The 26194-nt window shown below is 41.5% G+C and overlaps 1 protein-coding gene across 2 annotated transcripts in view; it reads left to right on the forward strand.

The window, feature by feature from the left end:
- LOC110501720 (calcium-dependent secretion activator 2) overlaps positions 1-26194 on the forward strand; it is a 265033-nt gene that overhangs the window by 169699 nt on the left and 69140 nt on the right. For both annotated transcript variants that reach the window (XM_036952033.1, XM_036952031.1), the window contains exons 12-13: positions 4870-5006; positions 15679-15866. In XM_036952033.1, coding sequence (XP_036807928.1) covers positions 4870-5006; positions 15679-15866 — 325 coding nt within the window. The remainder of the gene's footprint in view (positions 1-4869; positions 5007-15678; positions 15867-26194) is intronic.

The raw sequence follows: 26194 nt of genomic DNA on the forward strand, positions 1-26194 counted from the left end.
TTTAACTATGCCACTTTGTTTACATACTCACCTCATGTATATACTGTACTCGATACCATCTACTGTATCCTGCCTATGCTGCTCTGTACCATCACTCATTCATATATCCTTATGTACATATTCTTTATCCCCTTACACTGTGTATAAGACAGTAGTTTTGGAATTGTTAGTTAAATTACTTGTTGGTTATTACTGCATTGTCGGAACTAGAAGCACAAGCATTTCGCTACTCTCGCATTAACATCTGCTAACCATGTGTATGTGACAAATAAAATTTGATTTGATTTGATTTAAGATTAGTTAAAAAGTGTTCGACCACTTTTGTTGTATGCATGAAGGTAGTTTTAACTGATTGTCATTTCCAATAATGTATTGTGAACTTAGAAGAGAAGTCGCTCCTGACTCGCATATCTTTTCCCTTCCGTGATTCACGGATTTGTGACATTCATCATGCTGATCTCTGTCAAGGTTCTTGTCAGTTTCTGTTTTGAAAAGCAGGTGTTTGAAGTTTAGGACTAAAGTCCAACCTGTCTCATAGTTTTAGCCTTTCTCATATTTTAATTGACAGCCAAGTCTACCAGGACAGCTGAGACCTCTGAGCAGAGTTCTTACTTAAGGTGTCTGTGTGTGCATGTGTGGCAAGGAGCGATGCTGAGACTCCGATAACCTGTCCATTCGCATCTGTCACTCCCCTCAGTTCCCATGCCGGGCTCGCTCGAACAAATCAAATCACTCCGCCTGGTATACCTGAGATGTTAGCGCTCGGTGTCTCTCTTCGCCCACGTTGATAACCTGTCATCATCATATCTGCCACCTCACTGGGAGACATGCCACATGGATATGACTGCTGCCGTGACAACGCTGATGGGGCTTCAAAGAGAGGGATATGAAGAGAATGAGCGCCAACCCCCTGCACCTCCCCCTGTATCCATATTCTCTTCCCTAGTGCCACACCAGGCGTAAGGGATATACTCCTTCAGCTACAATTCAACAACTTCAGAGACACACATAAGTTGTGCTTTGTAACACACACACACACACATCACAGTACATACCTTCTTCAACCTGTCTAGCCCCATTCACCCACATACAAACATATAGACACACAGACACGAACACACCACAGTACATACCCCCTTCAACCTGTCTAGCCACATACACCACCCCCCCCCCCCACACACACACACACACACACATTATACACACACTCTAAATGACCCGACCTCAACACTCACTGTCTAGACACACACGCACACGCGCACACACACACACAACATATAGACACAGACACAAACACATATTCTAACATCCCCCCTCCCCTCGTCTACAGATAATACTATAGCTGGAAGTTAAAGATGACACGGATCAATAGGATTATTCCTAGTGACTGGATACATTAACACCCCCCCCCCCCCCCCCCCTCATCTGCACATAATACTGTAGCTGGAAGTTAGATGTTACGGATCAATAGGATTATTCCTAGTGACTGGATACATTAACACCCCCCCCCCCCCCCCCCCCCCCCCCTCATCTGCACATAATACTGTAGCTGGAAGTTAGATGTTACGGATCAATAGGATTTCTCCTAGTGACTGGATAAATTAACATCACGCCTCCTCCTGCTGCCCCTAAATCAATACTGTCTCTCCCTCCCCGTCTCATCATCAGCTTTAATCAATATCCCTTTGTCTTGTGTTCTTTAGAATCTTCTTGTTCCTCCATATCTCCACGCCTTAAACCAAATGACATTAAGGACACACCGCATTTAGGGTAACACATGTAAAATGACCTACATCCGAATTAAAGAAAACAGGAGCCAAAGGGCAGGAGTACAGAAAAAGCAAGTGAAAGAAAGAAGGAAAGAAAAGGGAGAGCGTCGATTCCGAGTTGATTGTGGGGATTGCACTTCTGCTGCCTTTTTTTATTTTTTTTACAAAAGCGACAGATGAGGGTGGAGGGGGAGACGCAAATGTCTGAGAGAGCGCTTGCAGGCAAAGCACGGGGCTTTTCTCCATTCATACAAGAGTGGTGGACGAGACAGAAATGGCAGCATTAATAAAAAGCTATCACTATTGCTTGTCTCGGGTGTGAAGCCGCGGTCATTGGAGGCGTGGGGGCAAAGATTATTTTCTCTACAGCCTTGGTCTTTTGTGGGTCATGTGAAGAAAAGTCGGTCCCAAATGTATTTCTACAATATGGAAAAAGAGAGAGTGTTAGGCTTTTCATGGGGGTTGCTCGTTCTGCTCGACACCAGCCATTAACTAGGACGAGTCTGAAAGGACTGGAAGTGAACCTGGGCACATACAGGGCTGTCGAATCTGCCCTCATCCTTTCTTTATCTCTTTCACCTTCTCCTTTTTTCCTCTCAGTGTGTTTTCCTTATTTCTTTCTCTGACCTGGCATCATTGCTTCTAGCTGTTTATGGATTGCACAGTTGAAGTCGGACGTTTACATACACCTTAGTCAAATACATTTAAACTCAGTTTTTCACAATTCCTGACATTTTAATCCTAGTAAAAATTTCCTGTCTTAGGTCAGTTAGTATCACCACTTTATTTTAAGAATGTGAAATGTCAGAATAATAGTAGAGAGAATGATTTATTTCAGCTTTTATTTCTTTCATCACATTCCCAGTGGGTCAGAAGTTTACATACACTCAATTAGTATTTGGTAGCATGGCCTTTAAATTGTTTAACTTGGGTCAAACATTTCGGGTAGCCTTCCACAAGATTCCCACAATAGGTTTGTTGAATTTTGGCCCATTCCTCCTGACAGAGCTGGTGTAACTGAGTCAGGTTTGTAGGCCTCCTTTCTCTCACACGCTTTTTCAGTTCTGCCCACTAATTTTCTATATGATGAAGGTCAGAGCTTTGTGACGGCCACTCCAATACCTTGATTTTGTTGTCCTTAAGCCATTTTGCCACAACTTTGGAAGTATGCTTGGGGTCGTTGTCCATTTGGAAGACCCATTTGAGACCAAGCTTTAACTTCCTGACTGATGTCTTGAGATGTGGCCCCAATATATCCACATAATTTTCCTGCCTCATCATGCCATATATTTTGTGACGTGCACCAGTACCTCCTGCAGCAAAGCACCCCCTCAACATGATGCTGCCACCCCTGCGCTTTAAGGTTGGGATGGTGTTCTTTGGCTTGCAAGTCTCCCCCGTTTTCCCCGAAACATAATGATGGCCATTATGGCAGTTCTAACAGTTCTATTTTTGTTTCATCAGTCCAGAGGACATTTCTCCAAAAGTAAAATCTTTGTCCCCATGTGCAGTTGCAAACTGTAGTCTGGCTTTGTTTTATGGTGGTTTTTTGAACCGTGGCTTCTTTCTTGCTGAGCGGCCTTTCAGGTTATGTTGATATAGGAATCGTTTTACTGTGGATATAGATTATTTTGTACCTGTTTCCTCCAGCATCTTCACAAGGTCCTTTGCTGTTGTTCTGGGATTGATTTGCACTTTTCGCACCAAATTACTTTTAGGAGACAGAACACGTCTCCTTCCTGAGTGGTATGACGGCTGCATGGTCCCATGGTGTTTATACTCGCGTACTATTGTTTGTGCAGATGAATGTGGTACCTTCAGGCATTTGGAAATTGCTCCCAAGGATGAGCCAGACTTGTGGAGGTCTACCATTTCTTTCTGAGGTCTTGGCTGATTCCGTTTGATTTCCCCATGATGTCAAGCAAAGAGGCACTGATTTTGAAGGTAGGCCTTGAAATACATCCACAGGTACACCTCCAATTGACACAAATTATGTCAATTAGCCTATCAGAAGCTTCTAAAGCCATGACATAATTTTCTGGAATTTTCCAAGCTGTTTAAAGGCACAGTCAACATTCCCACTGGAATTGTGATACAGTGAGTTAAGTGAAAGTTAAGTGAAATAATCTGTCTGTAAACAATTGTTGGAAAAATTACTTGTCATGCACAAAGTATATGTCCTAACCAACTTGCCAAAACTAAAGTTTGTTCACAGGAAATTTGTGGAGTGGTTGAAAAACGAGTTTTAATGCCTTCAACCTAAGTGTATGGAAACTTCCGAATTCAACTGTATGTGCATTGATGTGTTCTTTTCAACGATGTTCTCTCCCTTCCCTGTCCATTCACTGGCTCTTTGTGTGACATTGAAAATATCCAGCCTTAGAGACAGACAATGAGATGTAGGACACAAACACACAAAAACACATACACAGGCTCTATGTAGGAACAGTCATTAGGAAGGTCCACTGAAAAGGTGACCCGTAAGTTTCAAGGTCAAGGCTTATCCACCGCTGACCAAATTACTTACCTTTTTTCAAGTGATGCTTTACCAAGACTAAGAATATCAGTGTCGTGACGAGACGCGTTACATGCTTGTGTTTGTGTCACTGTTTTTTCTCACATACTCTCGCTTGTTGCAAGAGTTTCTGTCAGTTTCTCATATTTACAGCTGAAATTTGGAAACTGGATTTCACAGAGTATCTCAAGCCAATGGAGGTGGGAACTAATAACCAAAGCAGCGAAAACTGATGATGCCAATGCAGTCGAATAGATTTCCCTCCTTTTTACACTCCCGTTTCACGGTTGTACTCAAAGGTGTGAATTGCTGTGAGCAGATGTTCCGTCATTCTGTCTGCCTGTATGCTGGGATTTGATTTGAACAGGAGGAGTCTGTGCTGTCGGGGCTTGCAAAGTTGCGCTCCATTGTTCAGTAAAATGATCTATTTTCATTGATGGAGATGCAGGATGGAATGGATTTTTTTGGTTAACCGTTTCTCTATATCTCTTCTACTCATTCAGCCTCTTACCCTCTCTCTGTCTGCTTTTACTCTCTCACTCACTCTCGCTCACTCTCTTTTTTTTCTCTCTCCTGCTCTCTCAGGTCTGGATTGCTCTCAGAGGCAGGGGGTAGAGGAGCTGATCTCTGCGGTGCCCTGTCGGTTCGACCACGCCGCCCTGTTCCCTTTTCTGCAGAAGCAGACACTACAGCACCGGATGAATGACTCCTTCTCCTGCCTGGTGAGAGAAAGAGAGAGAGGGGCAGATAAAGATGGTCCTTAATTGAATGTTTACTTGTCTATATGCCAGACATTTCTGAAAAAAAAGGAGACAGGCCTCCAATTTTGGAGGGGGAGAGAGAGTGGGAGAGAAATCCTCTGCTAGGCCTAGCTTTAGGACTCTGCGTGCAGCAAGAATCTCATGCCTCGGGGGTTTGGGAACTCTCACACTCAATGAAGGGGGATAAACGGTGCTAATCAATACTTCCCAAATAGAAACATGACCCTCACAGGCAACTGCTGGGCCTATTCAGTGGAGAGGAAGCCAAAAGCCATGCATGGCACAGAGAAGGGGGGGGGGGTGTACTTGGCCATATGTGCAATTCATATAGTGGTCAATTCCCTTTCAATTTCAGGAATTCAGCTATATGCAGATTTTGAATGTGAAATGTGTAAATAGGCCATCTTTCAGATTCAAAATCAGATCCAATCCCTTTATATACTGCTATTGAGATTGAGTTGAGCATTGTCTCAAACAAACATCCGGTGAAAGTGCAGAGAGCCACATCAAATAACAGAAATACTCATCATAAACATTGATAAAAGATACAAATGTTAAACATACGAATACAGATAAACTTCTCCTTAATGCAACCGCTGTGTCAGATTTCAAAAAGGCTTTACAGCGAAAGCACACTTTGCGATTATGTTAGGTCAGCTCCTAGCCACAGAAACCCATACAGCCATTTTCCAACCAAGGAGAGTGTTACAAAAGTCAGAAATAGCATTAAAATGAATCACTTACCTTTGATGATCTTCAGCTGGTGGCACTCCCAGGTCTCCATGTTAGACAACAAATGTTTGTTTTGTTCGATAAAGTTAATCTTTATGTCCAAATACCTCCATTTTGTTGGTGCGTTTTGTTCAGAAATCCAAAGGCACAATGCGCGCTCTCAAAACCAAGACGGAAAGTCAAAAAAGTACAATAAAAGATAGTAGAAACATGTCAAACGATGTTTAAAATCATTCCTCAGGTTGTTTTTCTAATAAATAATCAATAATATTTCAACCGGACTAAAGCTTCGTCAATGGAAAAGGTAAACAAGAAATGCCCACTCTCGATCACGTGCTTGGTTCATGGATGGACATTTCCACTGTCCTCTCATTGAAAGCAGTGTATCGCCCTCATTTTTCAGAGTAAAATCCTGAAACAATGCCTAAAGACTGGCCACATGTAGAGGAAGCCACAGAGCTCGTAAACTGGGTCCTAAGTATTTGTATGGTGGATAGGCTTTCAATGGAAAAACAGCTTTTCAAAATAATAGTACTTCCTGGTTGGTTTTTCCTTGGGTTTTCGCCTGCCATATCAGTTCTGTTATACTCACAGACATTATTTTAACAGTTTTGGAAACTTTAGAGTATTTTCTATCCAAATCTACTAATTACATGCATATAGCTAGCTTATGGGCCTGAGTAGCAAGCAGTTTAATTTGGGCACGCTTTTCACCCAAAATTTCGAATGCTGCCCCCTATCCTAGTGAAGTTAACATGGGATCATATACTTACAACTAAACTGGATATTATGTGAAAAAATACAGTACCAGTCAAATGTTTGGACACACCTACTCATTCCAGGGTTTTTATTTTTACAATTTTCTACATTGTAGAATAATGGTGAAGACATCAAAATGACAAAATAACCCATATGGAATCATGTAGTAACCAAAAAGGTGTTAAACAAATCAAAATATATTTCAGGTTCTTCAAAGTAGCCACCCTTTGCCTTGATAACACCTTTGCACACTCTTGGCATTCTCTCAATCAGCTTCATGAGGTAGTCACCTGGAAACATTTCAATTAACAGGTGTGCCTTGTTCAAAGTTAATTTGTGGAATTTCTTTCCTTCTAAATGCGTTTGAGCCAATCAGTTGTGTTGTGACAAGGTAGAGGGGTTATACAGAAGATTGCCCTATTTGGTAAAAGACCAAGTCCATATTATGGCAAGAAAAGCTCAAATAAGCAAAGAGAAACAACAGTCCATTATTACTTTAAGACATGTAGGGCAGATAATACGGAACATTTCAAATACTTTGAAAGTTTCTTCAAGTGCAGTGGCAAGACCATCAAGCGCTATGATGAAACTGGCTCTCATGAGGACCATCACAGGAATGAAAGAGTCAGAATTGCCTCTGCTGCAGACCATAAGTTCATTAGAGTTACCAGTCTCAGAAATTGCAGCCCAAATAAATGCTTCCTAGAGTTTAAGTAACATAGAAATCTCAACATCCACTGTTCAGAGGAGACTGCGTGAATCAGGCCTTCATGGTCGAATTGTGGCAAAGAAACCACTACTAATGGACACCAATAAAAAGAAAAGACTAGCTTAGTCTGATGAGTCTAAATTTGAGATTTTTAGTTCCAACCGACGAGTCTTTATGAGACACAGAGTAAGTGAACAGATTATTTCCGCATGTGTGGTTCTAACTGTGAAGCAATGAGGAGGAGGTGTGATGGTGTGGGGGTGCGTTGCTGGTGACACTGTCTGTGATTTATTTAGGATTCAAGGCACACTTAACCAGCATGGCTACCACAGCATTCTGCAGCGATACACCATCCCATCTGGTTTGCGCTTAGTAGGATTATAATTTGTTTTTCAACAGGACAATGACCCAACACACCTCAAGGCTGTGTAAGGGCTATTTTACCAAGAAGGATAGTGATGGAGAGCAGCATCAGATGACCTGGCCTCCACAATCACCAGACCTCAACCCAGTTGAGAAGGTTTGGGATGAGATTGACTGCAGAGTGAAGGAAAAGCAGCCAACAATTGCTCAGCATATATGGGAACTCATTCAAGACTGTTGGAAAAGCATTCCAGGTGAAGCTGGTTGAGAGTATGCCAAGAGTGTGAAAAGCTGTCCTCAATGCAAAGGGTGGCTACTTTGAAGAATCTCAAATATAAAATATGTTTTGATTTGTTTAACACTTTTTTGGCTACTACTTGATTCCATATGTGTTATTTAACTGTGGTGATGTCTTCGCTATTGTTCTACAATGTAGAAAACAGTAAAAATAAAGAAAAACCCTTGAATGAGTAGGTGTGTCCAAACTTTTGACTGGTACTGTATATTTAGCACATATTTTCTTGTCTGTGTGTTTGTATACATGTAAAGGACACTCTTGAAAAGTGAGTCATGTTAAAAAGGTTAAGGTTGAGGCTTATGACATCCCCCCCCCCCCCCCCCCCCCCCCACACACACACACACACACACGCATGAAGACTCTCTAATGCACACATACTAAGATTCTTCCTCATCAGTGTGAATGTGTTGCCAAACTAGTAGGTGGAATGGCCAGTCATGCTGAAACTGAATTATTATTCAGACACACACACGCCCACACACACACACACTCACACACACACCTCCTCCTTAGCCCTAGCAAAGCAATTAAGATCATTTTAATTAGAAATATCACAGCTGATGAATAGCTCTTAATTGCTTTGCGCTAGTCACATGAAACTGAATACACTTGAATGAGGCCTCGAGAACAATGCTCAGAAAACTATTTGCTCTGTCAAAACCTCTGTTTGACAGAGCATATTGTGCCTTCAGAAAGTATGACTTATTACACATTTTGTCATGTTACAGCCTGAATTCCAAATGGATTAAATCGTCTTTTTCCCTCACCCATCTACACACAATACCCCATAATTACAAAGTGAAAAGATGTGTTTAGACATTTTAGCAAATGTATTCACACCCCTGAGTCAATACATGTTAGATTCACCTTCGGCATTGATTATAGCTGTGAGTCTGTCTGGGTAAGTCTCTTTGAGCTTTGCACACCTGGACTTTACCATATTTGCCCATTTATCATTTTCAAAAAGTTTCAAGATCTGTCAAATTGGTTGAGGATCATTGCTAGACAACCATTTAAGTCTTGACATAGTTTTCCAATCAGATTTAATGGGACAATCGAGCCAAAACCACAAATTCCTTTAATTTACAGTGTTAACTAACACTAATATGTGAGAACAATATTTTTTGTGAACCTATGTTTCATTTTTGCATTATAATAAGGTTGGTAGCAACATTATAAATTATAAATTAAATTATTGTAGAAATCTGTTGCAGCTCAAGTCAACATCAAAATCCACAATGCAATGCTCTCTCTATGGGCTGGCTAGCAAATGTAGTTATCACAAACTTCCTTCTCTGTAACTGTTTTAAAGTCACTATTGGCCTAATGGTGAAATCCCAGAGGGGTTTCCTTCCTCTCTGGCAACTGAGGATGCCTGTATTTTTGTAGTGACTGGGTGTATTGATACACCATCCAAAGTGTAATTAATAACTTCACTATGCTCAAAGGGATATTCAATGGGTGTGTTTTAAAAAAATATTTTCATCTACCAATAGGTGCCCTTCTTTGCGAGGCATTGGAAAACCTCCCTGGTCTTTGTGGTTGATATTCACTGCTCGACTGATGGACCTTACAGATGTGTGGGTTATGATGAGGTAGTCAAAAATCATGTTAAACACTAGTATTGCACTATTATTAAGTCCATGTAACTTATTAAGCAAATATTTACTCCTGAATGTATTTAGGCTTGCCATAACAAAGGGGTTGAATACTTATTGACTCCAGACATTTCAGCTTTTCATTTTTTATGAATTTATAAAGAAAATTGCAAAATATAATTAGACTTTGACATTATGGGGTATTGTGAGAAGTCCAGTGACAAAAAAATATATATTTTAAATTCAGGCAGTAATGCAATTCTTTTGGGAAAAAGTCAAAGGGTGTGAACACTTTCTGAGGGCGCTGTAAGTCAACTGTAGCTGTCATAATGTAAATGAGCAGTTCATCATCTAGTGACATGAAGCAGTGTTTTAAAAAAAAAAGATTACATACATTTATTGAATAATTTGATTTTGACGGAAAGTAATACACCAATATCATGGACTCTTGGTTAAAATGGTGTACATGGTCGTTCTAATCTAAAGCAAATAAAATGTACATTGTTAAGTAAAACTTTTTTTAAAATCAACATCTCCCTCCTTCCTATTTGTTTCTGCAATTTTTATTCGAAAGCCAAGTTAATAAACAGATCACTGACCATTTCGAATCCCACAAAACCTTCTCCGCTGTGCAATCCGGTTTCCGAGCTGGTCACGGGTGTCTTCGTCGACCTGTCCAAGGCTTTCGACTTTGTCAATCACCGTATTCTTATCGGCAAACTCAATAGCCTAAGTTTCTCAAATGACTGCCTCGACTGGTTCACCAACTACTTTGCAGACATAGTTCAGTGTGTCAAATCGTAGGGCCTGTTGTCCGGACCTCTGGCAGTCTCTATGGGGGTACCACAGGGTTAAATTCTCGGGCCGACTCTTTTCTCTGTATATATCAATAATGTCGCTCTTGCTGCGGGTGATTCCCTGATCCACCTCTACGCAGATGACACCATTCTGTATACATCTGGCCCTTCTTTGGACACTATGTTAACTAACCTCCAAATGAGCTTCAATGCCATACAACACTCCTTCTGTGGCCTCCAACTGCTCTTAAATGCTTGTAAAACCAAACTCATGCTTTTCAGCCGTTCGCTGCCCGCACTCTAGAGTCGGCTTTCTATTTTGCAACAAAGCCTCCTTCACTCACGCCGCCAAACTTACCCTAGAAAAACTGACTATTCTACCGATCCTCGACATCGGCGATGACATCTACAAAATAGCTTCCAATACTCTACTCAGCAAACTGTATGCAGTCTATCACAGTGCCATCCGTTTTGTTACCAAAACCCCTTATACCACCCATCACTACGACCTGTACGCTCTCGTCGGCTGGCCCTTGCTATATATTCGTCGCCAGACCCACTGGCTCCAGGTCATCTATAAGTCCATGCTAGGTAAAGCTCCGCCTTATCTCAGCTCACTGGTCACAATAACAACACCCACCTGTAGCACGCGCTACAGCAGGTATATCTCACTGGTCATCCCCAAAGCCAACACCTCCTTTGGCCGCCTTTCCTTCCAGTTCTCTGCTGCCAGTGACTGGAACGAATTGCAAAAATCGCTGAAGCTGTAGACTTCTATTTCCCTCACTAACTTTAAACATCAGCTATCTGAGCAGCTAACCGATCGCTGCAGCTGTACATAGTCCATCTGGAAATAGCCCACCCAATCTACCTACCTCATCCCCATATTGTTTTTATTTACTTTTCTGCTCTTATGCACACCAGTGTCTCTACCTGCACATCATCATCTCCTCATTTATCACTTGTGTTAATCTGCTAAATTGTCATAATTTCGCTACTATGACATATTTATTGCCTACCTCATGCCATTTGCACACACTGTATATATATATTATTTTTTTCTGTTGTGTTATTGACTGTACGCTTGTTTATTCCATGTGTAACTCTGTCTTGTTGTTTGTGTCGCACTGCTTTGCTTTATCTTGGCCAGGTTGCAGTTGTAAAGGAGAACTTGTTCTCAGCTAGCTTACCTGGTTAAATAAAGGTCAAAATTAAATAAATAAAAAATATATATATATAAATGTGCACACAACAGCCTATGTTCAACAGATTAGGTTTTTCAAAAAGTGATACAACAACTTTAATTCTAGCTGGTTCCATTTTGCGAGGGGTCACATTTACAAGAGCTATGACACAGAGTTGACCAAGACCAGGCCAAGCAGATCTCCTGTCACTCAGCACACAGGAACCATGTTCGTTAGAGAGAGCTAACGAGGCAGTCAGCTTGTTAATGGCTAATTGAGCGGTCAGCGCCAAGACTTGAGTGGGCCATCTGTTTGTCACAGTGGAACATCTTGTCACATGCTGCCAGGCTGCAGGGCGCTCGGCTGTATTCTTTTGTAGTGTGATATTAATAGATCCAACAGAGAAATAGAGAACGATTCTTATGGAGAGAGGGAAAAAGAGAGAGACAACGATTCATAGAGAGAGAGAGAGAACGATTCAGATGGAGAGAGGGAGAAAGAGAGAGACAATGATTCAGATAGAGAGAGAGGGAACGATTCAGATGGAGAGAGGGAGAAAGAGAGAATGAATAACTAAAGGGGGAGGGAGAATTGGAGAGGTAGGAGTGACAGAGCGATAGAAAAGGAAATGAAAGAAAGAATGCCTAAAAGGAAATGTGTGCTGAATGCCTCCTAGTCAGGTCATATCCAACTGTCTTAGTGGAGCCTGTTTTGATTGACTGTACAAAGAGTCTGCCAGTACATTAAGACATGAAGGAATCCTATTATATCCCAGTCCCTATCAGGATGGCTCAAGGTTGCTTTTATTTTCAGCATGAGGAAGATCAAGAATTGGAGCCGCTTACATGCAGACCAGACCGCGCGTGTCCGCAGGGATTTTGTCTAGCCACACCAGACGCAATCAGGACACGCAGGTTGAAATATCAAAAATAACTCTGAACCAACTATATTAATTTGGAGACATGTCGAAAAGCATTAAACATTTATGGCTATTTAACTAGCTAGCTTGCTGTTGCTAGCTAACTTGTCCTGGGATATAAACATTGAGATGTTATTTTACCTGAAATGCACATACTCTTCTACTCCGACAATTAATCCACAGATAAAAGGGTAAACCAAGTTATTTTCTAGTAATCTCTCCTCCTTCATGCTTCTTCTTTTTTGGACTTTATATGGCGGTTGGCAACCAACGTTAAGGTGCATTACCACCACCAACTGGACTGGAGTGTGGACCTCAGTTCATCTTTCAATCATCCACGTGGGTATATGCTCCTCAAAATCAATGAGGAGATGGGAGAGGCGGGACTTGCAGCGTGTCAAGCATCACAAATAGAACCAAGTTCTATTTTAGCGCCTGGCTGCGCAGACGCTCATTGACGCACGTGAGCATTGTGGGTGCAATGATTGACTAACATATATGTATACATTTATTTTGCAATGCGACACGAGCGGCGTGGGCAGCATATTATCATTTGTATCCATCGGCATGTTGTTGTTTCTGAGAGAAAATATGAAAAAAGTATTTTATATTTATTCAGCCTTCCATGTAAAAGTATATCAAGAGCATCATTAATGTGGAAATAGAAACTAGCCAAACCCAGACAGGGGGCACAGTATTGCGCATGTCTGGGTTGCTCCCAAATCAAACCATAGCCACCCAAAGAGTCTCGGTTACTATGCCAGGGATCTATTGGCGTTGTCGTGGGCGACTGCTCAGCGGAGGTGCTAATTTGTTAATATTCCTTCCGAGAGGAGTCTTAATTAGGTTTGTAAGATTCATGCCTAATTTTGTTATTATGCGCAGGATGAATGAACTAATGAATGTTCCAGGATTTCAGATCGCTCCAAACTTCCTATTTCACGCGTGACATTTTTTTGCCAATGAATTAATTGTTTGTTGTTAACCTTGCGCTCCTTTGTTTATTTGTTGGAAATAGTCTGGGAGTTTCTCTTTAAATAAATAAATCCACTGAAATCCACTAATTCTTATAATTTACAGTGTTAAATAACACTCATATGTGAGAACACAATTTTTTGTGAACAAATGTTTTATTTTGTCGTTGGTAAGGTTGGTAGCAACGTGAAAATCTGTTGCAGCTCAAGTCAACTACAAAACCCACTGCCATTGTCTCTATGGGCTGGCTGGCTGGCTGGCTAGGTAGCTAGCTAGCAAATGTGCACTAGGTACACACAATAATACCAAAGTCAATATCAGCATGTGAAGTAGCTAGTTAGCTACATTATTGCCTGAACAAACTGCACAATCAATTTAGTCTAGAATCTCACCATGTTCAACCTGCAGATCGATGTGCCTCAGAGTGGAGTCTGACATTCATAATGGCCATGCAACGGCACCATGCAATGCACCCTGGACTGAAGAGGCAGACAAATAGGAGAAATGTGGTAGACGCTCTGCTAAATTACACATTTCTCGAGGTAGGAATATTCCAAAAATATGATCAGTATAGAAATCTGACATGTATGATAGACAATTTCGCAATCGAAAAGCCGTTTTCCTATTAACTTCCAGTGTATTGAGAGCTGCTTTATCGCAATGCTGCGTCATACCGGCCAAATTTCTGCCTGCTTGAACAGCAATAGTTCGGATACACATGAAAACATGAAATGACCCAGGGAATCAATATAACATCTCTCAGAGATGCACAAAAACAATATAACATTCAATATGGGTGAATCTTTCCTTTAACAGCTTATTGCAGAGGGTTGTATCTTAGCTGTATGCTCTATTTACAGTGATACTTGAGCTTCTGTCAAGGCTCCTGCTTTAAACTCATAGATTGCCTTTATTGGAGTCCACCTGTGGTTAATTCAATTGATTGGACATGATTTGGAAAGGCACACACCTGTCTATATAAAGTTCCACAGTTGACCGTGCTTGTCAGAGGAAAAACCAAGCCATGATGTCGAAGGAATTGTCCGTAGAGCTCCGAGACAGGATTGTGTCCAGCCACAGATCTGGGGAAGGGTACCAAAAAATGTATGCATCATTGAGGGTCCCCAATAACGCAGTGGCCTCCATCATTCTTAAATGGAAGATGTTTGAAACTACCAAGACTCTTCCTAGAGCTGGCCGCCCGGCATAACTGAGTGGAAGCTACTCCTCAGTAAAAGGCACATCATAGCCCACTTGGAGTTTGCCAAAAGGCATCTAAAGACTCTCAGACCATGAGAAACAATATTCTCTGGTCTGATGAAATCTTTGGCCTGAATGCCAAGCGTTACGTCTGGAGGAAACCTGGCACACTCCCTACGGTGAAGCTTGGTGGTGGCAGCATCATGCTGTGGGGATGTTTTTCAGCACCAGGGACTGGGAGACTAGTCAGGATCGAGGCAAAGATGGAGCAAATTACAGAGAGATTTTTGATGAAACCCTGCTCCAGATCGGTTCCCCTTCCAACAGGACAACGACCCAAAGCACTCAGCCAAGACAATGCAGGAATGGCTTCGGAACAAGTCTCTGAATGTCCTTGAGTGGCCCAGCCAGAGCCCGGACTTCAACCCGATCTAACATCTCTGGAGAGACCTGAAAATAACTGTGCTGCAACACTCCCCATCCAACCTGACAGAGCTTAATAGGAGAAGAATAGGATAAACTCCCCAAATACAGGTGTGCCAAGCTTGTAGCGTTATACACAAGAAGACTTAAGGCTGTAATCTCTGCCGACGGTACTTCAACAAAGTAATGAGTAAAGGGTCTGAATACTTATGTAAATTTTACATTTTGTATAAATTAGCAAACATTTCAACAAAAAAAAACTATTTTTGCTTTGTCATTATGGGGTATTGTGCGTAGATTGAGGGGGGGGGGGGAACAATTTAATCCATTTTAGAATAAGGCTGTAATGTAACAAAATGTGAAAGTGAAGGGGTATGAATACTTTCTGAATGCACTGTACATCCCCTGCTGCGGTGGGGATCATGGTTCGATACCCACATCAGCCCTACACATGCCAAATCCCTTTATTCTTCCCCCTACTTATCTGCTCCCATCCTTTTACAAGTAAATTCAAATGTGTGTAAGTAGTTCGGAATTCCAATCTCCGCCCCCCAAAAAAGAAGCCGTGATTATCTATCAATTGTTTTCAACAGATTCCAGTCAGAGACCATCTGTGGCAGGCTCCCCAATAACTCAAAGCTGTCCTCTCTAGCCTGTCTTCTGTTTGTGTCCACAGGGATGGTTCAGTCCAGGTCAGGTGTTTGTGCTGGATGAGTACTGCGCCCGCTACGGTGTGAGGGGCTGCCACCGCCACCTCAGCTACCTCCAGGACCTGATGGAGTACTCTGGGAACAACGTCCTGGTCGACCCCACCCTACTGCATTACAGCTATGCTTTCTGCGCCTCCCACATTCATGGCAACAGGTACATACATTGACAAGCTCCACGAACAAGTTACAAAAGTGTAGTATACTGTTGTACTACATCAGCTACAGGTTTTTGCTTTTACTGTTTGATTAACTGAAATGTTGTCTCCGGAGCTTCAGATGGTCAGTGTCAAGAAAACAATATCAATAACTCGTAAAAAGACTCGACGTTGTTCACACACTTCCATTCATTGCCCCTACACACAGACAGTGCATTTGGAAAGTATTCAGACCCATTCCCTTTTTCCTCATTTTGTTACGTTACAGCCTTTTTCTAAAATGATTTTTTTTGTTAAATAATCTCATCAATCTACACACTATACCCCATAATGACAAAGCGGAAACATTGTTATTATTATTATTATTTTATTTTTCTTATACAGAAAAACCTTATTTACATAAATATTCAGACCCTTTGCTATGAGACTTGAAATTGAGCTCAGGTGCATCCTATTTCCATTGCTTGTCCTTATCCACCATGATTTGGATAGGCACACACCTGTCTATATAAGGTCCCACAGATGACAGTACATGTCAGAGCTAAAACCAAGCCATGAGGTCGAAGGAATTATCCGTAGAGCTCCGAGACAGGATTGTGTCGAGGCACAGATCTGGGGAAGGTTAGCAAAAGAAATTGAAGGTCCCCAAGAACACAGTGGCCCATCGTTCTTAAATTGAAGAAGTTTGGAACCACCAAGACTCTCCCTAGAGCTGGCCGCATGGCCAAACTGAGCAATCGGGGGAGAAGGGCCTTGGTCTGGGAGGTGACTGTCCTGTGAGGATCAGAATGGGTCAGATCAGACTGGTGGGAGGGTAACAGTAACCAGGCCTCTCTCTCTCTCCCACAGAGGGGAGGTAGAGCTGATGGATGGTCGACCGTTCACACTCGGTCGTAAATTAAGCAGGAGAGAACTCTCTCTTTACCCTTTGGTATCAACTAAAGGAATGCCTTTGACACAGACAATTTTGCCACCCAAAATTCTAACATCCAAAAGTGGATAATGGAACAATAATTCTAACATGGGGAATGTGAGAAATGGTCAGTGGGGAGATGGAGACAATTAATGTCATGTTGTTTTTCATTTTGTGATGTTATTAAAAACTATGGACCAAATACTGTAACTTGGAAAGAATACCCCCTTTATATGTCAAGTTTCCATCCGATATGTTGTACATATAATATGAAAAATGAGGAAAGTATTTCTGTTAACCTTTCTGATCTCCCCATCCCGGATCCGGGATCGTGAATACAGACTCAAGCTCATTACCATAACGCAACGTTAACTATTCATGAAAATCGCAAATGAAATGAAATAAATATGCTAGCTCTCAAGCTTAGCCTTTTGTTAACAACACTGTCATCTCAGATTTTCAAAATTAGCTTCTCAACCATTGCAAAACAAGCATTTGTGTAACAGTATTGATGGCTAACGTAGCATTTAGCGTAGCATTTAGCATTAGCATTCAGCTGGCAACATTTACACAAAAAAACAGAAAAGCATTCAAATAAAATCATTTACCTTTGAAGAACTTCAGATGTTTTCAATGAGGAGACTCTCAGATAGCAAATGTTCAGTTTTTCCTGAAAGATTATTTGTTTAGGACAAATCGCTCCGTTTTCTGCGTCACGTTTAGCTATGAAAAAAAACCCTGTATCCAGGATTGTGTAAATCTATCAGCAAGCTCATTAGCATAACACAACGTTAACTATTCATGAAAATCGCAAATGAAATGAAATAAATATGCCATCTCTCAAGCTTAGCCTTTTGTAAACAACACTGTCATCTCAGATTTTCAAAATATGCTTCTCAACCATAGGAAAACAATCATTTGTGTAAAAGTAGCTAGCTAGCGTAGCATTTAGCGTTAGCATTTAGCGTTAGCATTAGCGTTAGCATCCAGCACGCAACATTTCAACAAAAACATAAAAGCCTTCAAATAAAATAATTTACCTTTGAAGAACTTCAGATGTTTTCAATGAGGAGACTCAGTTAGATAGCAGATGCTCAGTTTTTCCAAAAAGATTCTTTGTGTATTAGAAATAGCTCCTTTTGTACATCACATTTGGCTACCAAAAAAAACCGAAAATTCAGTCCTCAAAACGCGAACTTTTTTCCAAATGAACTCCATAATATCGACTGAAAACATGGCAAACGTTGTTTAGAATCAATCCTCAAGGTGTTTTTCACATATCTCTTCGATGATATATCGTTCGTGGAAGTGTGCTTTCTCTCCTGAATCCCAGGAGAAAATGCCCGCACCTGAAGATTACGCACAAATTTAGACAAAGGACACCGGGCGGACCCCTGGAAAATGTAGTCTCTTATGGCCAATCTTCCAATGATATGCCTACAAATACGTCACAATGCTGCCGAAATCTTGGGGAAACGGCAGAAGGTCTAAGCTTATTCCTGTCGCATTCACAGCCATATAAGGAGACATTAGAAATCAGAGCTTCAGAAATTCTGCTCATTTGAGTTCTGGGGCACTTACAGACAAAATCTTTGCAGATTCTGAAACTTCAGAGTGTTTTCTTTCCAAAACTATAAATATGCATAGTCGAGCATCTTTTCGTGACAAAATATCGCGCTTAAAACGGGAACGTTTTTTATCCAAAAATGAAATAGCGCCCCTAGAGATGCAACTGGTTAAGAGTGGAATGTGATTTTAGGAGTCATAAGAGATCACTTCTAATCGTATCCTTTGCACAGTAAATAGCCACGCCCCGAGTGAGGTCAGAGAGCTTGTCAGCATGACGGAACACCCCTTTTGGCCAGAGTACATAAAAAGCCTTTGTAACGAAGTGAACATTAGACCAGGAAACGTGAGGCGAGAGCTACATATTTTAATGTAGCTGTAGCTCATGTCCATCCTGGTCCGAATCCTGAATACCAACACGAGGAGGAAGAGGTGAGAAGCTCACCTCAGACAATCACTGGTATAGCTGATTAGCTGTCTTAAGTCAGATATTGAGAAAAGCGAATCTAAGTGAGACTATCCTACTACGCTCATCACCAATGGGAATCGTCGGCATGGCTGGTTATCTTCCAGAGTGAACAACAACAGAAGACGGGAAAGGCAGACCCCTTTCGGACAATCAGGGCCATACAGCTGGAAGGCCAACAACTTTCCGAGAAGGCTTGGTTCCCACCGAGATAAATGACGAACAAAGGCATTTCACACTTACAGTCAGACGTTTACATACACCTTAGCCAAATACATTTAAACTCAGTTTTTCACAATTCCTGACATTTAATCCTAGTAACAATTCCCTGTCTTAGGTCAGTTAGGATCACCACTTTATTTTAAGAATGTGAAATGTCAGAATAATAGTAGAGAGAATGATTTATTTCAGCTTTTATTTCTTTCATCACATTCCCAGTGGGTCAGAAGTTTGCATACACTCAATTAGTATTTGGTATTATTGCCTTTAAATTGTTTAACTTTGGTCAAACGTTTCAGGTAGCCTTCCACAAGCTTCCCACAATAAGTTGGGGGATTTTTTGCCCATTCCTCCTGACCGAGCTGGTGTAACTGAGTCAGATTTGTAGGCCTCCTTGCTTGTACATGCTTTTTCAGTTCTGCCCACAAATGTTCTATAGGATTGAGGTCACGGCTTTGTTGTCCTTAAGCAATTTTGCCATAACTTTGGAAGTATGCTTTGGGTCAATGTCCATTGGGAAGACCCGTTTGCGACCAAGATTTAACTTCCCGACTGATGTCTTGAGATGTTGCTTCAATATATCCACATAATTTTCCACCCTCGTGATGCCATCTATTTTGTGAAGTGCACCAGTCCCTCCTGCAGCAAAGCACCCCCACAACATGATGCTGCCACCCCTGTGTTTTACAGTTGGGATGGTGTTCTTTAGCTTGCAAGCCTCCTCCTTTTCCCTCCAAACATAATGATGGTCACTGTATAACGATGGTCGCATTTCTTCAAAAAGTGTGATCTTTGTCCCCATGTGCAGTTGCAAACCGTAGTCTGGCTTTTTATGGCAGTTTTGGAGCAGTGGCTTCTTCCTTGTTGAGCGGCCTTTCAGGTTATGTCGATATAGGACTCGTTTTATTGTGGATATAGATACTTTTGTACCTGTTTTCTCCAGCATCTTCACAAGGTCCTTTGCTGTTGTTCTGGGGTTTATTTGCACTTTTCGCACCAAAGTACGTTCATCTCAAGTAGACAGAACGTGTCTCCTTCCTGAGCGGTATGCCGGCTGCATGGTCCCATGGTGTTTATACTTGCGTACTATTGTCTGTACAAATGAACGTTGTACCTTCAGGTGTTTGGAAATTGTTCCCAAGGATGAACCAGACTTGTGGAGGTCTACAATTTTTTTTATGAGGTCTTGGTTGATTTCTTTAGATTTCCCAATGATGTCAAGCAAAGAGGCACTGAGTTTGAAGGTAGGCCTTGAAATACATCCACAGGTACACCTCCAATTGACTCAAATAATGTAAATTAGCCTATCAGAAGCTTCTAAAGCAATTACATAATTTTCTGGAATTTTCCAAGCTGTTTAAAGGCACAGTCAACTTAGTGTATGTAAACTTCTGACCCACTGGAATTGTGATACAGTGTATATGTGAAATAATCTGTTTGTAAACAATTGTTGGAAAAAATGACTTGTGTCATGCACAAAGTAGATGTCCTAACTGACTTACCAAAACTATCGTTTGTTAACAAGACATTTGTGGAGTGGTTGTAAAACGAGTTTTAATGATTCCAACCTAAGTGTATGTTAACTTTGACTCAGTACCGGGTGTCCTTGTATATGGTCTCATTTTTGTTATCTTTTTTTATTTGAAAATGTTCTTATGTTTTGACTTTGCGTTGTTGGGAAAGGGCTCGTAAGTAAGCATTTCACGGTAAAGTCTACCCCTGTTGTATATTCTGCGCATGCGACAAATACCTTTTTTTTCATGCATAGGTTGTCATGCACATATAGAAAAGCGTGTATACCTATTATTTCAGGATTTCTCCTCTCAGAAATCAAGGATTTTATCTGTGTCCTGGCTAAAATAATAAGTCAAAGAGAAACTGGTGGCTTTAGTGAATTGTAAAGACGAGTCTTGCAAAGGGACTTGACAGTACCATAATAGTAACCACCCGGTTTGGCTTCTTCTTTGTAGGGGCTATGTTGGGCCACTTTTCTCAATTATTTGAGAAGGAGGGAGAACGTGTACAGAGACTCTCACAAATTACTACTTAGCTTTCAACTCTGCATCAGAGCATAATATGATTAGAAAATAATTATAGGTTCTGCATCAGCTTTTAATAGGTAATGATAATTGTTCCCTTTTCTCCCTACTTGTTTTCTCTCTTTTTTGTTGTTGATCATGATTCATTTCCACTCACAATTTCTTAAACCATATATGGTTGAGTTGTATCATTTAGATTGAACTAAATATCTAAGGTCTTTGCATCCAGAAAATGTTTCACATCCAACAAATAGTTATAATCAAATAGAATCATATTTTCAGGATGTTTAACACTAACACGTATCCATTGGTAATTTTCTCAAAGGCACAAGTTATTAGTTTATTGTATTTAGTCCGATATGAGCAGCATACCTTGGCCACTTGTCGGCTTAACAGCTCCACTATGTTCCCTACTTACTGTTCTCTTACAGCTAATAGTTTCCCACTTACCTCAAATAACCCCTGCTTGACTTCCCCTGTGATAAATGCTAATATATGTGCTTTCTCTCTTTGCTCAGTAATTTAGCAAATTAGAACAGTAATGATTAGCCTCTCTAAGTAATCACCACGTATAAACGTGAGAGATTGCTGGAACTGGCTTTTTGTCAGTTGGAGCCCTAATTTGAATAATTGATGCCTATTCAGTACTCTCGATGTTGCCTGGGGGGGTGCGGAATGGAGAGGAGGCATTGAGTAGCATGAGGCCACAGACCGAGAGAATGGGGGTAGTTTTATGCAACAGCCTTAAGCAATCTTCTTGTCTTGTCAAAAGTGCTGGTCCTGTTTCTAAACAAAGGGGAAGGACCTTGGCGAATGTGTACTTTATTTAATAAATCTATTAATTATATGAAATCTGTCAGATCTACTGTGTACAAAAACCCATGCCCTTTCTTTGTGATATGTGTGTGTGCGCGTACCCCTGCATTTGGGGATTAGCCTATGCACTTGGAGACCAATAGTTGTCAAAGAACTGGTTGATTTGAGGGTAATATTTCCTTATCAGAGCTGTCATTTTTAGTTTCTCAGTTAATTGGTTAGAGGCTGTTGCACAAAATTAAATTTCTACCAGATAATGTAAGTCTTTAACAATCACACTCTTTGTACAATGGTTGTGAATGTGGCTTGTGATTTCTGGAAAAAAAGTTGTCCTTGCTAACTTTGAAACAACTTTTGTGGATCACTGGTTTTGATTGACTCGTTGAGCTTTGCCACCGCCATGGGTTCGTGCAGGTTTGGCTTCCATCTTCATGGAGACCGGTGTGTTTGGGAGCAGAGCAAGGCTAAAGGAGTCCATGGCAAGGAGGGCCAAAGGGCAGCACTGTGAGCTGTTATGAGCCGTGTGGAAAGTGACAGTGGACACATCATCTCCTGCTCACCTCTCTCTTACCTGTCACTTCCTATCCCCCGCTTCTCAGAGATGTCCGGCTCTCATGAGCTCAGAATGTGACAGGAGCTTTTACTTCTGCATGCCACCCATCCCGTGTCTCCTGTCACCCATCCCCGTTCCCCACGCTGCTAAAGGGAGGAGACACACACACACAGTGCCCTGCCACGCATGACCGCTACCTCACCGTCAGATGACGCCCACTCCGTCGGATGTGATTAACCCAGAGATCCTGAGGTTTGGAGCGTGTTCGAACATGACAGTCAACACTTACAGATGAGCCATATCCACTGTAAACACCCTGACAGTAACCTACAGCCCCATCCTGGAGCCTGTTAACCCTTTGTGAGTGGGGGTCAGCGTTTAGCCTCCACTCAAACACGCTCGCTTCATTTAGCAGCAACAATGCCTCTGCCCTCGACAAGCTGTTGCACTGCATCCAACTCTGACGTGTGCAGCCAAGCATGACGGGAAGTTTGATTGGATTTGATAGCAGTCAGAGAAAAGCTATTATGGGAAAGCCAGTTACAAGCACAGGGGTTATACTTTATATTTGAATGGCCTATCAGGGTATTTTACCCTGTTGCCAACCATTTTTGGTTAAGCAACGCTGGCTTAGAATGCTGGTACACTTTGAATGTGACAAGGATGTCAACATAGAGATGTTATGTATCAGAGGACTGAACAACTGAAGTGAGAGTCTATTTCTTATCTGACTCCATACTACAAAACTGTCGGTTTTGACCAACCTTGCAATCTGGTGTTTTGCTTGTGTTAATGTGATTGTATTTGTATAATTCAATTTCAGCAACTGGTCAGCTCTCAGGATCCATGGGCTTGGGCTGGGACTAAGGTCGAGTGTGTGAGGCTTAGTGTATGGCCAAAGGCTGAAGATGGGGAAGCTGCAAAAAATGACCCTTATATCTTCAGCTGGACATTTGGGCTGGAGTGTGAGGGAGGAACTGAACAAGAAATCCACTGCCTTCTTTTTACCTCGACATGAAAGAAAATGTCCTTTGCCATCACATGAGTGAGCACACTCACCCACCCCTCCTAGCGCTATCCTTTTTGTGTTCCTTTGCGATTAGCTGGTGCTTGTTAAAAGGGGTTGCAGCCGGGGGGGTTAATGAATTGACAGATTTAGGGAACAACAGGGTTTACAAGTTGTCCTTACAAGTGTGGTTGTGAAGAGAGAGCTGCTTTTCATTGTAGACCAGGGCCTTTTGGTAATTAAGCGGAAAGGAGTTGAAGTGAAGGACTTATATGTTCATAATAATAATACATGGGACTTAAATAGTGCTTTTCAGAGAGAGAGAGAGAGAGAGAGAGAGAGACTCTCAGGGTCACGGATTGCCGGAGAGTGGGAGTTGCAGAGCTTTGGCGCAAACTTGGAGAAGGCCCTGTTGCTGGAGCTTGGAACTGAGAAAGGCAAGGTGGCCTGCTGTGGTGGAGCGGAGTGAGCGTATGGGTTGGTAGATGAAGAAGGTCAGAGAGGTAAAGGAGGACAAGGTGGTGAGGAGCTTTGTTGGTCAGAAGGAGGATCTTGTCATAACACGGTGGGAGACAGAGAGCCAGTGGAGTTCACAGCAGATGGGGTGATTTTTTTTGCCAGGGTGTGGTGAAGGAGTTGGGCTGCAGAGTTCTGAACCATTTCTGCTTATGGAGGGAGTCAGCAATGGTGAGTTGTTCAGACAGGAATTATTAATTAGCTTTAGGAGGACGGTACACACGGGTAGTGGTCATGGAGCAGGATTATTTATAAGCAATGTATTCAAATGCAGAGTTAATAGGGAGATGGGGACTGCACGCGTCTACAGTTGAAGTCAGAAGTTTACATACACCTTAGCCAAATACATTTAAACTCTGTTTTTCACAATTCCTGACATTTAATCCTAGTAAAAATTCCCTGTCTTGGTTAGTTAGGATCACCACTTTATTTTAAGAATGTGAAATGTCAGAACAATAGTAGAGAGAATGATTTATTTCAGCTTTTATTTATTTCATCACATTCCCAGTCTGTCAGAAGTTTACATACACTCAATTAGTATTTGGTAGCATTGCCTTTGAATTGTTTAGCTTGGGTCAAACTTTTCGGGTAGCCTTCCACAAGCTTCCCACAATAAGTTGGGTGTTTTTTTTGGCCATTCCTCCTGACATAGCTGGTGTAACTGAGTCAGATTTGTAGGCCTCATTGCTCGTACACGCTTTTTCAATTCTTCCCACACATTTTCTATAGGTTTGAGGCCAGGGCTTTGTGATGGCCACTCCAATACCTTGACTTTGTTGTCCTTAAACCATTTTGTCACAACTTTGGAAGTATGCTTGGGATCATTGTCCATTTGGAAGACCCATTTGTGACCAAGCTTTAACTTCCTGACGGATGTCTTGAGATGTTGCTTCAATATATAACTCTCCTCCCTCATGATGCCATCTATTTTGTGAAGTAGTAGTTTCCTCCAGCATCTTCACAAGGTCCTTTGCTGTTGTTCTGGGATTGATTTGTGCTTATTGCACCAAAGTACGTTCATCTCTAGGAGACAGAACGTGTCTCCTTCCTGAGGGTATGACGGCTGCTTGGTCCCATTGTGTTTATACTTGCGCACTATTATTTGCACAGATGAACGTGGGACCTTCAGGCGTTTGGAAATTGCTCCCAAGGATGAACCAGACAATTTTTTTCTGAGGCCTTGGCTGATTTCTTTAGATTTTTCGATGATGTCAACCAAAAAGGCACTGAGTTTGAAGGTAGGCCTTGAAATACATCCATAGGTACACTTCCAATTGACTCAAATGATGTCAGAAGCTTCTAAAGCCATGACAACGTTTTCGGGAATTTTCCAAGCTGTTTAAAGGCACAGTCAATTTAGTGTTTGTAAACTTCTGACCCACTGGAATTGTGATACAGTGAATTATAAGTGAAATAATCTGTTTGTAAACAATTGTTGGAAAAATTACTTGTGTCATGCACAAAGTAGATGTCCTAACTGACTTACCAAAACTATAGTTTGTTAACAAGAAATTTGTGGAGTGGTTGAAAAACGAGTTTTAATGACTCCAACCTAAGTGTATGTAAACTTCCGTCTTCAACTTTATTGTCACTACATTTCTTGAGATTTTTTTTTTTTACAAAGTCATTTATTACAGCCAATTAATTACCTTTGTACAATTCAAATGTGAGATACATTTTTTTACTCTAAAACCAGGCACATTTTTGATAGGATGGTTTACACTAATTTATTCTAGAATTATCTTAGAGGTTTTTGTTTTCTAGAAGTCACTTGGCGGAGTAAAAACAGACAACAAAAAAACACACAAACAATTAGTAAATTCTTCATATGCAATTCACAGTTCAGTTTCTCCGTTTCGACTTAGTTTTCATTTCAAACTTCAAGTCACGAATATTGTTGCAGATGCGTGTCATTCTCCCCAGCTAGAGGCTAATACATCATGGTCAGGAGCTCACAGCATAGGCTTTTATAAGCACAACACAGACAACCTCTCCCCCACTCTTCCCGGCGAAAGTGAGTGTCGTTTTGAGGGCGCGCCTATCTCGTTCATCTGAAAATAGCCCTGGAAGTCAAGGTTAGCAGTCTGGGTAGTGATTGCATTTTCTTCTCTTTCCCCAGAGTGCCTATTCATACAGAGGCAAGAAGGGAATGGGTTCATTGCTAACATTAAAAGGGCAATCTGCAATTGCTACATCCATTTTCAGACTTTAAAATTAATGATATACAGCCATT

This window comes from Oncorhynchus mykiss, chromosome 2 (assembly GCF_013265735.2).
Source record: "Oncorhynchus mykiss isolate Arlee chromosome 2, USDA_OmykA_1.1, whole genome shotgun sequence".
NCBI lineage: Eukaryota > Metazoa > Chordata > Actinopteri > Salmoniformes > Salmonidae > Oncorhynchus > Oncorhynchus mykiss.